At 41.7% G+C, this 15717-nt stretch overlaps 1 protein-coding gene across 2 annotated transcripts in view; it reads right to left on the bottom strand.

Annotated features, from left to right (window-relative positions):
• kaznb (kazrin, periplakin interacting protein b) overlaps positions 1 to 15717 on the bottom strand; it is a 162749-nt gene that overhangs the window by 120663 nt on the left and 26369 nt on the right. Inside the window, exon 1 of one of the 2 annotated variants that reach the window (XM_018725250.2) lies at positions 4623 to 4643. The exons of the other annotated variant lie outside the window; for it this stretch is intronic. Within the exon in view, the coding sequence (XP_018580766.1) occupies positions 4623 to 4632 (10 nt within the window). The 5' untranslated portion in view covers positions 4633 to 4643. Of the gene's footprint in view, positions 1 to 4622; positions 4644 to 15717 lie in introns of those variants that run through there. 2 annotated transcript variants of the gene reach the window in all.

Here is a 15717-nt window from a genome sequence, read left to right as displayed (position 1 = left end):
TGGCCTGGCTTACGCAGAGCCTTACCGCTCATCACCCACCTGCTCATTGCATCTGCTACAACCCCTGGGACACCAACATATTGCTTTGCTGGATGCCACTTCCTGTTTAGTCCACACACCGCCATCCTTACATGACTGTTCCTTTAGCAGCGATTCCTTAAAAGGCAGAGCACGGTCAAAGAAGGCAAAGGGCCACAGAGTCCCTGTGGTCAAGGTCAGGTCTCTTCCCCCATAATCTCCGTGTTGTGATTGAAGTCATGGCCTTTCAAAAGCAGACACGAACAGTGCGTTCGAGTGCATTTATTCGGAAACCTCTGATGATCCACGACTCAGAGACACGCTGGTGTGCAAGGACTGAAAAGGCAACCGGAGAAAAAGAGCAAATACAGCAGAGCCATTTCGAGAATCAGTGTGCAAGAGGGTACATGACACTCGAAGGTCCCGGCAGAGTGTTTGCATTAATGCACTCCGTTTCGCTTGAGAGGCTGTTTCCATGAGAGAACCCTCGTGCTCCTTGCTATGTTACAGCAGTGAGTGTTTCTATCTCAGGATACCACTATTTTACCCCGTTTCAGCAACATACTTGCTTGAATGAATGAGCTGAGAGCAAAGGACAGAGCTATTACACCTCTAAGTGGAATCTTTCACCAGTTCTGGAACAAGATGGAGACACAGTGGAGGAGTCTGTCTGGATACGGAGGGCTCTTGCTCAAATAAATGGTGACAATAATCAATAGCATACGTTGAGAAGATGTATAATGTACAGGAGAAACCCACTACTCTGTGTGTGCTGCAGTTTGCTCCGTGGTTGATGATCTCAGAGGTTACAAACATCCTTTTTGTCAGTATGTGTGTTTTCAAGCAAAGCCATACAAGTATAGATTCCCACAATGGTTAATAAACACTGCTTTGTCATTTTTTTTGTGATTTCAAGGCCAAAAAATTGTAGGAGGTTTCTTCTTTGTAAGATACATTGACTCAAGCTGAATTATACACACAGACATTGTCTGAAAGCGCTTGTTCCAAGTGGGGTCGCGGCAAACCAGAGCCTAACAAAGCCACACAGGGTGCAAGGCTGGGGGGGGAGTGGACACACCCAGGATGGGATGCCAGTCTGTCACAAGGCACCCCAAGCAGGGCTCGAACCCCAGACCCACTGGTAAGCAGGACCCAGCCAATGCCATTGTGCCACTGCACCCCCCGAATCACTTTAGTGAAAAATAAAAATAAAAAAAAAGTCAGAGTCTGTACGAGTGCAGAGTCTGAAGGACTCAAGAAGAGTGTGTCTGCATCCAGATCTCTCCAACTGTTGTGCACCTGTCTATCGTTTTCTGAGATGCTCATCATTTTTGGAGAAAAGCAAGAATGAATGAAAACACACATTGGCCGAAACCGCTTGTCCCACGCGGGGTCACGGGGAGCCGGAGCCTAACCCAGCAACACAAGGCACAAAGCTGGAGGGGGAGAGGACACACCCAGAAGAGGACGCCAGTCCGTCGCAAGGCACCCCAAGGGGGATTCGAACCCCAGACCCACCAGAGAGCAGGACCCAGCCAAACTCACTGCGCTACCGCGCCCCCCTAAATGAACACAAATAAATGTAAATTTAATACGTTACACAATGTAAATCTGAGAGACTGTTTGCCTCCTACAGAAACATATGAAAATGAATTTACAGTACAGTTGACATGAGTGAACGGGTGTAGCTTGTCCTAAGGAAAAAAACTGAAAAATCAGTCAGTGTCTCTGAAAACATCCCCCCTGACTCAGCAAACAGTCTCAACATCGACACATGCTATTACACAGCATTTGAGCAGGGTTTAACTGTGGCAAAGTCAACATTATTAATAGCAGACATTCAATTCTGAAATAATTGCATTTCAAAAAACAACATGAAAGGCCTGTATATCCACCTATATGCAGCTCTGAAATTTGCAGAAAGGCATTTTTAACTGTTCTTCTACATAATAATTACAATGAGGCTATAATGTCCTCAGATTCCCCTTTCTTTGGAGACACCTTTCATGACACATATTCTGAAATACTGTCAAAAGTTGCTATTTTGATATTATCCAAATAAACTTAAGGAGTTACTAAACTGCACTTCAGTACATCTGAAGTGTTTTAAATGCAAGGCGTGCAGCGGTGCTGCGGGATTGGCCGGGTCCTGCTCTCTGGCAGGTCTGGGGTTCGATTTCTGCTTGGGATGCCTTGCAACACACTGGGGTCCCACCCTGGGTGTGTCCCCTCCCCCTCCTGTCTTGCGCCGTGTTGCCAGGTTAGGCTCTGGCTTGCCGCAACCCAGCTTGAGACAAGCGGTTTCAGACAGAGTGTGTGTGTGTTTTAAATGCAAATGCAATTAACAACTAATTTGACATCAGGAATAGGCACCTACCTACAGGCTTTTTTGTTCACATCTGAGTTCCCCCAACCTTGAGATTGTTAAGCAAAATCAAGTTTATTTAATCTGCAAGGCAATTTATGGCAGTAATTGTTCAACATCACACTGGAAATTTCCCTGTGCTCCCCAGTGTGAGCTCAGGAGCAACAGGGCTCAGCAGTAGATACAGAAAGGCCTTTAATTCATGATGATGGCTATCCCCTGAGCTCCGGGACAGCAGGAAAGGTCTTTCATCACCCTCCATCGATTGGGCCAAACACACACACAAACACATTCACAGAGACAAACACACATACCACTGCTCTCTCACAGTGGCTGTGTTTGCTTTTATTAATGTGCCAGCAGATCATGGCTGCATGAGCTATGGACACAAGCAAAGGGTTGAAGTTATTAGGATGGGCAAAAACACCTATTGTGCTCTGATTACAAAGGGACGCAGTGTGAGCCTAGAGAAGGATGCTTAGCTGGCAGCCGAGTAACATGTAGCTGCAGAGGTGGGGAAGCCAGAACTAAGACTCCAATAGGCCTAAGGTGTTTGGCACAGGCACGCAGAACTGGCACAAATTATTTTTTCCTGAATATCATAGACATGGTTTTCCTCCCATGGTAGTGAGGCAAAGAAGCTTTCTGTGGCTATAGAGCCAGGTACAGTAAACAAAAAATACAAAAAAAATCATATATTTCAAATGTTTATATTCACTCACTTAACAGATTCTACTCATCACAGCAATTTACGTGGATATTTTATAAGTATGAAACAGCATAGAGGGGGTGCAGTGGCGCAGTGGCGCAGTGGGTTGGACCACAGTCCTGCTCTCTGGTGGGTCTGGGGTTCGAGTCCCGCTTGGGGTACCTTGCGACGGACTGGCGTCCCGTCCTGGGTGTGTCCCCTCCTCCTCCGGCCTTGCGCCCTGTGTTGCCGGGTTGGCTCCGGTTCCCCGCGACCCTGTATGGGACAAGCGGTTCTGAAAATGTGTGTGTGTGTGTGTGTGTGTGAAACAGCATAATAATCAACACGACTTAGATGTCACTTGACTATTCTGTTTGACTTTCCACATTCAGGACATCAGCTTTACACACATTCAAACTGTGACAGATTTGACAGATCTAGAACTCTAGATCTAGGGCAGTCCAAAGCCCTTCCACTGTCATTAGTTCTCCCAGGGTCCGAGCAGGACTCCAAGAGTCCAGAGCACAAAAAGCCTCTGCACCCAAACTAACCCTGCAAGTTTCCTCTGGCTAATCTGCATCATTAGCATTCAGCCAGCTCCCCAGTCCCCACAACAGCACTCCCTGAACTGGCCTCCATTTATCATTAATCCTCCTTCACTTTGCTCCTTCACAGCCGAGGGTGCAGTAATTACTGTAAACCTATTACCGCCATGAAAAATCTCAAATCCGTCCATGCCATTTTCCGCGCATTTGTTTTCAAACCGCAGCAAAAAGGCCTGACCCCTGGCTTTCAATCAATTACCGAGTCAGTGGAAATCGTCTGCTTTAAAACAAGAACACCATATTCTCACTATAAAAACAGCAACCACTGCTGGAAGTGAAAAATGGAGTAAAATTAAGATATACAAAAAAGAAAATGACAATGTCCGTGTAACACAACTGTGATTTAATTATTTAAAAAAAAAAAAAAAAAAAAAAAAAAAACACACACAGGCCAGTTTTGGATTGATGAGGTTCTTGATGGTGCTGCTACAGCTGTAGGGAATGTGGAATTATAGTGATGCTGCAAAGAGTCCTTGTCACTCTTTCTTTCTGCAGAATAATAACCTCCGACAGAGCCGTATGCATTCACTGCAGCTACTCTTCGACGTGCAAATGGACTGCAGCCATCATTCAAAGGGGGGGGGGGGTCATCCGTAACCTCTGCTTGTTAACTGCAATAGCACCTGCTGCAATCAAATGCACCCTCCGCCAGTCACCAAGTGAAGCATCAACTCCAATAATAATACGCCCAAACATCCATTTGGTTCCACCTCAAAATTGTGCAGTGGCTCAGTGGTCACAAGTGACTCAGTCTATAAGTCAGATGATGCCTTTGAATAAGATTCCAGGTGCAGATTTTAATGGAAATGAACAAATCTATGTTAAAAAAAAAAAAAAAAAAGTCTGTGTGTGTATATATTTATATAGGTGGTTCCCGATTTACGATTGGGTTACATTCCGCGAAACCCATCATGAGTCAAAAATGCATTAAATACACCTAACCTACCAAACATCATAGCCTGGCATACGTGCGATGGCCATTACGGGGTTGCCGCCTTCATGCTGGGCAATTATGTCAAGTTTCTCCTCAGGACTAACTGCCCTCCTCTTCTTCTTCCCACCAGTAGCAGGAGACACAGATGAGCATTTCTGTGACAAGTACGGATGCATAAAACAACCACATGACAGACTGGGAGATGCAGCTCGCTGCCGCTGCCCAGCATCGCGAGAGAGTAGCGCTCCGCATGTCGTTTGCCTGGGAGAAGAGAGAAAAGAAAAGGAAAAATCGAAATTCAAATTTAGAAGTACGGTTTCTACTGAATGTCCATTGCCAGCTCACCATCATAAAGTCAAAAAATTGTAATTCGAACCATCGTAAATCGAGGACCACATGTATTCATTTTCTTAATTTAAATCTATTAACCTCTTAATTTACATTGATATGATCTTGCTTTGCAGATGGAGATAGGCAAACCATACATACACCGCACTCAAGTCCCCAGCAGCACCATATAAAATAAAAACCACACGTATATCACTTTTCAGTAGCAACAACATTATCTATAAAACAATATAAAGCAGGCACTACCTCAGTGAATTCTGATACAAATGCAGGAATACACTGTCACGTCCAAGGAGGTTGTCTTATGAGTCCCATTTCCTTCTACCATAAAACTGTGAAACACTGCTTTCAATGCAACAGAAAAAAAAAAAAAAAAAAAAAACTGCAGTTTTTCCTCTGGACAAGTTTGTTACCATGTTTGATTGAAGATAGTTCTGTGCTTCGTGTACTTGAAGTGCTACAGAACGTCTGCACTCAGGAGATAGAAAATGTTGTCATTTATTTCAAGTGTTGTCAGCTTAAGTTTTTTCACCTTTGCAGGTCAGCAGCTCTGTGTACCGTTTAAGTCTGACTGTTTAAACAAAATCTTAAGAACATATTTCCAAGCAGTCTTTTTAACAGGCAAAAACACTGTCAATGCAATCTATAATAGTTTCTTGTGCAAAATGAAAATCTGATGCTTTATCCCATTGGTTAACATGTAGGGGGAAAAAAAAAAGAAACATGATATAAAAACATTCCAAAATAAAGCACACACACACACACACACACACACACATTTTCAGAACCGCTTGTCCCATACGGGGTCACGGGGAACCGGAGCCTACCCGGCAACACAGGGCGTAAGGCCGGAGGGGGAGGGGACACACCCAGGACGGGCCAAAATAAAGCACTTATGAAGAAAAAGCAGCTCACTGTCAGTAATTTGAAATTCAATTTTGGTTTATTTTTATAGAATGCTCCTCAGAGTGATGCAAAATGCTGAACAACTGAGCAAGAATAGTCCTATTAAAACATATAACAGCAGCTATTATGCTATAGAAGAGTAGGTAAATAAGGCAGCTGGTAGGTGAGGAGAGGAAAAAAAAAAAAAAAAACTTTCAGGTAAGAAAGAGGGAGAACAACAAACTTCTTGGGGTCCAAGTACAGTGGCTTCCGACCCTTCCTGGGCATCGTAAGTAACACACACACACAATCTTTTGGACTGTAAATTTTAGAGATATGTCTTGGAGCATTTCTTTCATGACAAGTCTGACAGCACACACAGAGTTAAATAGAAAACAGAGAAATGAATATTTAAAGTAATGTTCAGCAAAAACTTGTTTGCTCTCTTTCCATTTTAAATGAATTTATGAATACCTGCTGGAAACTGTAGTAATTAAAAAGTGTTTTCTTTCTATGTCTCCTAAACACAGCTCAATACTACAAGCCACAAAGCAGGCATCATGTTTTGAAAAATGAAACACAGCTATTAAGACTGGATTCTGCGGTTAATTTGTTCATGTAATTGTTTCACAGAAGGAGCAAAGAGAAATGCTTCATGAAGGGAAATGTTTCATTTATATCATGCCCTTGGCGATATTTCTTCCTAATACATGCAGTTTCTGTCTTAAACTGACATACTGGACATTTTGAAAGGATTTACTGGCAAAGTACAGAAAGACAAAAAAGACGAATGACTTAAAACCACAAATTAAGCAACTAAAGGAAAAATACCAAAGAAAAAAGGAAACAACTTAAAGAAGCACAAAGGAAAAATACTTCGGGGTACCAGACAGTTTTTGTTACAGAAAAGACTATAAAAACTTTCAAGAGTTTTGACTTCCATTAAAGCCTTTTCCATGAAGGATTATTCAGAAAGAGAGACAACAGGCATGCCTTGGATTCAAGGGAAGTCACGATAACTAAATTTCACAGAATACAATTAGGATTTACAAAAGAAGTGGTTTTCCTTCAGTCAAAACAACACAAGCGTTGGTAAAGTCAAAACCATAGTATCTTCAGAGACCCAGAGTACAACCATATCGTATATGTTCTTGAATTTATTACAAAAATTCTTCTGATGCACCAAAAGTCATCGATTAAGTGACTCCTCTAGTTGACTTTTTTCACCTGAAGCGACAGAAAGATTGCTGATCTACAGAAAAGGCCCCTGTTTCTTTCAAGATTTCGGAATCTCTCGCTTGAAACAGCAGCAGAAATGGTTGAATGGATGCTGGATCATGGAGGTCAGAATAAAAGTAACATGATAAAGATTTTCTGATTATACAACTTGCATTAAAAAAGATAATACTGGCCTTAAATTACAGAACTTAAAGAAAAATAATGACTCACATTATGAATCGTACTGATGCTGTAATAAAAGCTCAGACTTTCATAACAAAGGAATAAAGGAAAACAGGAAATTCTTTGAGATTATGAATGAAAATGCTATTGTAATTCTAATTACGATGCTTCTCACAACGCAGATGTACGCAGATATGTATTCCATCTAGCCAGACTTTGGTTTCCGTTTAATAACACAATTTAATTCTGACCTGATTTGCAAATACACTTTTTGAAATACATTTGCAATTCAAAGATTTGCAGACTTACTGACACTACTGCTGATTGTTATTTTAGAGGGAAACCGAGCAGGCCTCTCAGAAACACACATTTTTGAAAAGCCTAGATTTAGAAAGAACTACTTTAATATTTCAGTGCTGAATATTAAACAGAGCATAGTTGTTATGGAAGTAATATATGTGCTCTGTACACCTGCAGTCCATTACCTACAGGGTACAGTAGAGCACCTATCTCCACATGACAGTGTCCTGGAAGGAAAAAAGTAGCTTGTGAGAACCGCTTAATTTACCCCTTTTCCTTCAATGGATAGCATTGCCTTTCTAAGCAGGGAACGTCGGTAACTTAACTGTAAATGTGAGTACATGGAAAGGATTGCTGTCATACAGATTTTTCCCCTTCACTGAATTTAATCCACTTAAAGACACTTACAAATATACAGCTCCACCCTTCTCAGTGAAATGATCACAATACCGACACATAATTCAATGTACTGAAAGGACACACAAAAAAAAAAAAAAAAAAACCCCTAAACGCCACAAAAACAAACAATGAACGATGAGAAAGGATCATTCTGTCAGCTGCTGTCTTACAGATACTAACATCCTCAACTGCTGCTTCTGAAGGCGAAGAGGAAAGGAAAATTAGCCCTGGGGGGACAAGAGCTGGGGAAGCTTGGGGGTGGCATGGGTGACTGTGTTTCCGTGGGAGAAAGTGGAAAAGGGTGGAAGAGTGCAGGAATTCATAAGACTGTCTCTCTCTAGGTTTCCAAAACAAACAGAACGGAGGGCCTGGAGTTTCCCTGCGTATTAATCCATCTGCTGCATTTTTCCCAGCCTGTCAGGAAACTCCCTTGGGCCTGGTTCAGACATGTGGTTCCTATTGTACTCAGCCCTGTTTTGGTTTATAAAGAACATGGGCCGGAAATGTCCTCCACGAAGCCTGGAGACCAGAATCTCTAATCAACACAAGTCTTGTGCCAGCAGCGAGAGTCACATTAATCCGTGGAATTTTCATTTAAAAGATGCATATGACCAAGTTCGTGCCAAGCAGAACCGCTCTGTGGGCCTCCCATTGATACTGGTTCATCTGGGCCTTCGTGAATTGATCAATGCCGATTTCCCACGCACATGTGAAACACAAAAGAGATGTAACACTATTCCTTGGCAGCAGCAGGAAAAGTCACCCTCAATTGGTCACATTTAAGACGAAAGCGCTTGTGTTGTGAGTGTTTGAACTCACACCAAGTTCTCCAGGAATGACTGCTGGTTTGCTGACTCAAATTCTTTCCCACAATCAGTCTGTATAGGCAGCCATGGCACATACTTGTAATAATTCCCATAAGCATCCATTTGGATTAGCTGAAGTTGTACAAACACACATATAATAGAAGAAAGCAAGACAAAGCAAATGAAAGCTGAGAACGTAACGCACCCAATGCATCCGTAAAACCTCCTTTAAGGCCACGACAAAGACTTTTTCCCCCCCACTCTTTACTTTCTTCACTCCCCCTATAAGGACAGTTGGTATCATAGTGGTTGGAGCTGCTGCCATTGGACCCAAAGGTCAAAGGTTCGCATCCCACCTCTGGCTGTAGGACCTTTATGCAAGGTACTTATCCTAAATTGCTCTAGTAAAACATTACCCAGCTATATAAATGGGTAAATAACTGTAGGAAGATTAACACTTGAAGTTGCTTTGAAGAAAAGTGTCAGCTCAATAAATAAATCTAGATGTAAACCTCTATCCTACTGGCCACAGTCTTAGAATAAGTACATTTGCATTTATTCATTTAGCAGATGCTTTTCTCCAAAGCGACGTACATCTCATCTCATAAAAGATTCAATTTGTACATTACATTATGAGAAAGACACGTAACTGCAGATGTGTGATTCTTAAGTAACCAAAGGATAGTAGCATCAAGACCGACAGTACGAAAAACACAGGTGCAACATTAGCTCTCATTCAAAAAAATTAAAAAAAAAATCAATTGGAAGAGACTGACCAGGTCATTATATGGGTCCTGACTGGTTCCTTAGAGAGATCTGCTAATCCTGAAAAGTAAAAGCAGCACCTTATGAAGAGGTGAGTGGATAGATGGATCACTGGTCACTACTAATATTGTTACTAAGAGCACCTGTACAGGAGAAGTGATACACAATGAGAACAGGGTGTTGCAGACACAATCTGTGCAGGGGGAGGCATTAAATACTTTCATGCAGAACCTCTGAAAATCAAATAATTAATGAGAGGAGCAGCACTAAGCCCCATGCAGGGGGCTTTTACTTCTGGAGATATATGGCATATGTCAATGTCCCATGACTTCATTAAGTGCCTTGGATCGTTATGACTGCGTTATTTTCTCAGAATTCAGTGACTATGCCAACACCATTTATTCCCCTCTCAACGCACGCATGAAAAAGTGACTAAAATGTCCAAGTCACGATCCAAGTAGCTGTAAGCTTCTGTGATTTAAAACCTAACCATTAAGTTGTGAGTTTCAACTCCTGTGAGAAAATGTATAATTTTTTCCCCTTTAAGAAATACGGAATATTTTAATGCAGACTTGCCATTATGAAGTCTGCAAATATTTAAATCAATTTATGCAATTGGAAACTTTCTGGAAACATTTTAATAGTGCCAAACAACAACTTGGAAAGCGCTTTATGTCTGAAATTCGAATCCTTTTCCATCAGAAGTACAGCTATTTAACCACAAACAACCTTCATTCCCCAAAGACAATCAAAAGTTTAACACAATAAAGAGTAAAATGAAGAAATCTCTTTTTGTTGAATAAAAAGGTTTCTTAGACTGGAAAACAAAGAGCACATATTTTTATGCTAGGTTAACTATTCACTGAACCCAGGAACTAAAAAGCAAATCCCAAGATGTGCTATCTGAAAAAGTTGGAATTGAATTGCCTTGTTTTTACTTTTCTTTTGCAAGATAAGTCTTTCAAAGACCCGACTTGTATCACAGTAAGTGCCTGAAACTCAATTTCCCTATCAGTACTGTTTTCAGCAAGGCGTACAACTTGCTCAATTCAATTTCAGACTATTGCGCACGCATTCTATCAAAATTCAAATTAACACAGTATACACAACCATGTTTTTTCATGGAGGTCATGCTCCAGTCCTCTCTTCATGTTGTGAAGTTACTCGCTCGCTTGTTCACTCACTCTTTTTGTTTCTCTCTCTCCCTCCCTCCCATCAGAAAACACGGTGAAATTTTTGAAGGGGTGTAAATGATGAAAGGGAACAAATACCCAGACGGTCTGTCTGCAGTCTCAGATCCCTTGGACAGTCGCATCCGTCTGAGCGATCTTCCATCAAACATGAGCTCCTCTGAACCTCAAAATCGGGGATTTTTTTGCCCCGTTTGAACCAAAATAATCTCCATCGTGCTGAGCGCTCACAGGCCTGTGCATCCTCCCAGTGTTTGGGTGTTCGACAATTGTGAGCGTGACTTTTAAGTGAAGAGGCGGCTCCCTCCTTTGCCGATGCTACAGGCTCCACCAATTACCCTGATCATTAGATCCAGCTCTGCGAGCAGCAAACCGCGATAAGACTGTAGAGCAAACGTTCACTTGCAGCCACACCACAGAGATAAAAACTAATGAGCTTCACAGGTTCATTTTATTCCTATTTCCATACTTTGTCAAAGTATTTCAATTGGGAACTTAATTAAAATGAAAATGAGGAAGAGAACCCCTCCTCCCCACACACCAGCATCAATGAAATAAAAAAAAAAAAGTTAAGCGTGAGATACCACACTGCCCCACGCTGGTTGCCATGGAGACAGCTCGCAGCTCATTTTATGCCTTTAGCCTCAGGGACAGCTTCTTCATTCCCAGCCCTCAACAGCAAGCAACACTGGAAGGTGGAGGTGCGTGGGCCTGGCAGGTACATGTCAGGGCTCCATCTGCGTCCCTGGGGCTTCACAGAATGGCTGGACTACCTTCTGCCATCTGTCCGCGGCAACGGTCACTCACACCAGTACAGGATGAGCCTTCGGTCAGAAAATATCAGGAGAACAGCCGGATTCATTCCATTAACGTGTGGTGAGGGAGTTCTGTACCGACAAGAAACTTTCATTAGCTTTAACCAAACCTGAGGAAAACAAGCTTCTGTGCATGACTGTGGTACAACCCATTTACTGAAAAAAAATGATATACGGGCAGTCCCCAGATTACAAACGCGTTCCATTCATAAGTCTGTCTTTAAGTCGAATTTGTGCGCAAGTTGGAGCAGTTGGGTACGGTTCGTGTCTAATGTCAGTTAGTCAAATGTTTGTCTTAGTATACAGCATATAGTGTACTTTTCTATGCATAAAAGACATTAAACACTTTGATACACTAACACATCTTTAATACAGTAATAAAATAATGCAATGTAATGATAATGACAATAATAGTACATGTAACTACAGTATTCATAAGAGAGAGAGAGAAAGTGTATGCGTGAGTATAAAAAAAATATTTAAAATTTTTAATGTTCTCTTTTCCAATGTTCCTTGGCATTTCACAATTTTCCGATTGCTTCATTAATTCCACTTTACTTTTAATCGTGATCGTTTTGCATTTATTGGATGCAGCACCATCACTTGCATCACATTTACGCTTTGGTGCCATGGTTACGAGAGTAAAAACAAAAAAAATTAAAGCTAAATACAGTAACGCAAGAGTCACTGTTAACAGTAATGTGGCCCGACTGAAAAGAAAGTCTTTGTCTTACCTCGGCTCACATGCCCCGCCCACAAACCGTTGTAGATGTGCAATGTTTTGATGCGCTTTGCAAAGTAGCGCCTGTTTGTTATGACGAACTGTTGTGTGTAACTTGAATTTTTAATATAGTAGCCTTTACAGGGGGGTGGTTCGTAACTATGGGTTGTATGTAAGTTGGACGTTCATAACCCAACCCAGAGACTGCCTGTAAACAGAACCAATTAAAGAAATCCTTAACTGCTCACGGAAACACGTGTGCCTATCCTACGTACAGGGCAAAGATTTCACCTTTGACATTACAATTGACATCATGTAAAACTGTGTTTACATTTCAGCCAACTCCGTTTCTGCTATTAAAACCCACATGGTCCTAAGCACCTGTGCTATATTAGCAACATGCTATGAACAATATCTATTTTTACTTATTACTTTTCTCAGAAAGGAATTTAATTTTCCACAAACTATCATTTTTACTACAAGTACTACATATTGTGGAGTTATTAAGCAAAGCCTTGACGTTTTTATAAATTGCGTACTTGTTTTACGAGGAGCCTAAATTGCACACCTCACATGGAGGAGAAAAACAAAGTGCACTTGAGCACTACAGTCATTAGTGCAATGTTTTATTTTCAAAATCTTCAGGCTATTAAACCCTACCTGAAAAAGAGCACACAAATGGAAACTTAAAGCCACATAATTCCCTCTTAGCTTCAGAAAGGAAAGCGTAAGACAAATTACAAAAATGTGCGACTTAAATATACGTTAAAGACAAATTGAAAAAAATTAGATACCTGCATAGTGGCAAAGTTTATACATGTCTATGTAAGATACTGCTCAGCATATTAAGGCATGTAATTTAGCTGAAAACAGGATGAAAACTGTTTCTTATGAGACCAAAAGCACAGAGTGCATGGGAAGGGCTAGGAAATGGGGACATGACAATGTGAAAGAGGCCAAGACATCTCTCATATGAACCTGGGTGGGGGGGGGAGAATCAAATCAACCACTCGGTCTCTTTTCGGATATTGTCATCTTCAGAAGAAGTCCTAAAATTACAAAAATGGACCTGAGCTGTATTTACTGGTAAACAATAGTTAGCTGCAATCTTCATATTTTTACTTTTACCGATTACAGAATGATTTTAACGTAAAGGGACGATATAGAAATGCATATGATATAGGGTACTGCACAGTTCGATAATACAGCAAGCATTTAAATACTACACTATGTCCAATTTCTAATTGCACTCTATGATATATTTCATTACTTGGGTGTATTTTAGAGGTGCACTTTTGACCTTATCCAAATGGAGAAATTTTTCCACGGTCAGGTCCTCAGTTACAGCCTTAGCACTGTCATGCCAGAAGAAGGGAAGCCGGGACGTTGGAAAGTTAGACACAATCGCGGGTTCTTTTATTAACAACAAATCCAAAGGGGCAGGCGAAAACGGGCGTGGGTCAGGCCATGAGCGAACAGGGTTTCGTAGGATGAGACGAGGGATGTAGTCGAGAAGGAACAGCGAGGGTCGGATGCCAGGAAATCGAGAACAGAAGAGAATCAGGAATGCGAAGTACAGGGGACTTGTGGTTGCTCGAGATGACGTTTCTTGATGAGAGGCAGGTGCGGGTGTCTTGCGCGTGACAAGTACGTATTCAAGGTTCTAAAAGGAAACACGTATGTAGTTCATGCAATATGTAGCTCACACAGCTCAGGCTGTTTTCTGAAGTGAATACACCAGGAACAAGAATACCCTCGCATCTGGCTGAAAGGAAAACAAACAAGTTGTATCGTTGCCATCGCTGTACATTACTACAGGCCCTTTTGACTTTTGGCAAAGTTGTATTTCTTTCCCTCAATATTTCACCCCAGTTCATTCATTTCCAATTCTGTACCAAAGTCTGCAAGCCAGAACAGATGCCTTGAAGGCAGAGTGTTCACTGATCCAATGCGCTCTCTGCCAAGCCAATTACTTTTTTTAACACAACACGAGTCGCACTGCACCATGGAGCGGAGGGAGCAGAGGGAACATGGGTGGGGTGGGGTCGGGGTCTCAGCAGGTAACCAGCATTCTGCTAGAGACTGACAGCTTTTTAGGAGAAATGAACGCAAAAGCCAGGTGAAACACCCTGGACGAAGTGTAGATAGCTGCAGGTGAACTATACGAGAGCTCCGGTTTCACTCAGCAAGGGGGGCTTCGTTGCTTGGGCCATTCAGGAATCAGCCTGTATCTTTAGTTCCCACTTCAACCGCAGAGGGTGGTTCTGATATGCACCTCATTATTCATTTCCAAGGCCTTTTTCCCAGGTACCAAGAGAAAACATTTGCCCCAACACATTTGCGTCAAACCTGTTCAACAAGACTTCAAAGAACGGTGAAAACGCTCTTTCTCCGAAGAGGCTGAGAACATACAGGAGGTACACAATGGATCTGGTTCCAGTTTAACTGAATTTTTCATAGTCGGTCTTAAATTGGTTTTTGCATAGCTGGAGGAACTGGAGCTGCGCGTCAAAGAAGGTCCATTAGCACCAATCAGCCTAGTGTGATTTAGCACAGCCTTAGCCATAATACACTGGTTTAAACTCACATAAACTGCTATACTGGGCACAAAGTCACCTCCAAACAGCTCCACACAGCCAAACTCGTACCTTTTCTCATTTATATCCATTAGATTGTGACGGACCAGGCACATTTCACTGATTGTGATAAATTACAATTAAAAGTGTAAACATTTCACGTTATCAATAGCTTGTTACCATGGCAGGTAATCTATGAGTCAGCAGCTGAGCACTCACAAAACAAAGAAGCAGCACAAATTCCGAATGAGAAATTCAATCAGAAATTCAATGCAACATGACAGAAAAAAGGGCTGTTAAACATTCATAACTATAGCTATTAATTCCATATAGCACTGATGTCAATGTCTCATCTACTTCATCATTGTCATTGCCCAAAAATGTTATTAATGGATGCACTGAAACAGCCCCACCCAGCCCAGACTAAAGCTGCTGACTCCAGGCGTAAAATCGGGCCAATACTGTTCATCACAAATGAAGTCCATCAGGATTTCTATTGTCTATTATTGTTGTGGTTCCCCTCAATGTTGGTCTCCGCTATAACTGAAAAATGGGCCGTAATAAATATGAACTTGATGGAAAACGAGAAGAGAGAACCTTCAGAATTCAGAAAAGATGACTATTTATTGAACTGGTGTTTTCCTCCAAGGCACTTTACAACATTATGCTACTTACATTTACATTTATTGATTTAGCAGACACTTTTCTCCGAAGCGACTTCCAATGAACTCTATGCAGTGTTATGAGCCCACACACCTTGTTCACCAAGGTGACTTACACTGCTGGATACACTACTTACACTGGGTCACTCATCCATACATCAGCAGAACACACACACTCTCTCTGTATCACTCACACACTATGGAGGAACCTGAACAGCATGTCTTTGGACTATGGGAGG

The sequence above is a fragment of the Scleropages formosus genome, chromosome 22 (genome assembly GCF_900964775.1).
Source record: "Scleropages formosus chromosome 22, fSclFor1.1, whole genome shotgun sequence".
Taxonomy (NCBI): domain Eukaryota; kingdom Metazoa; phylum Chordata; class Actinopteri; order Osteoglossiformes; family Osteoglossidae; genus Scleropages; species Scleropages formosus.
The sequence above is the reverse complement of the archived record's forward strand: the minus strand, read 5'-3'. Positions and strand labels throughout refer to the sequence as shown.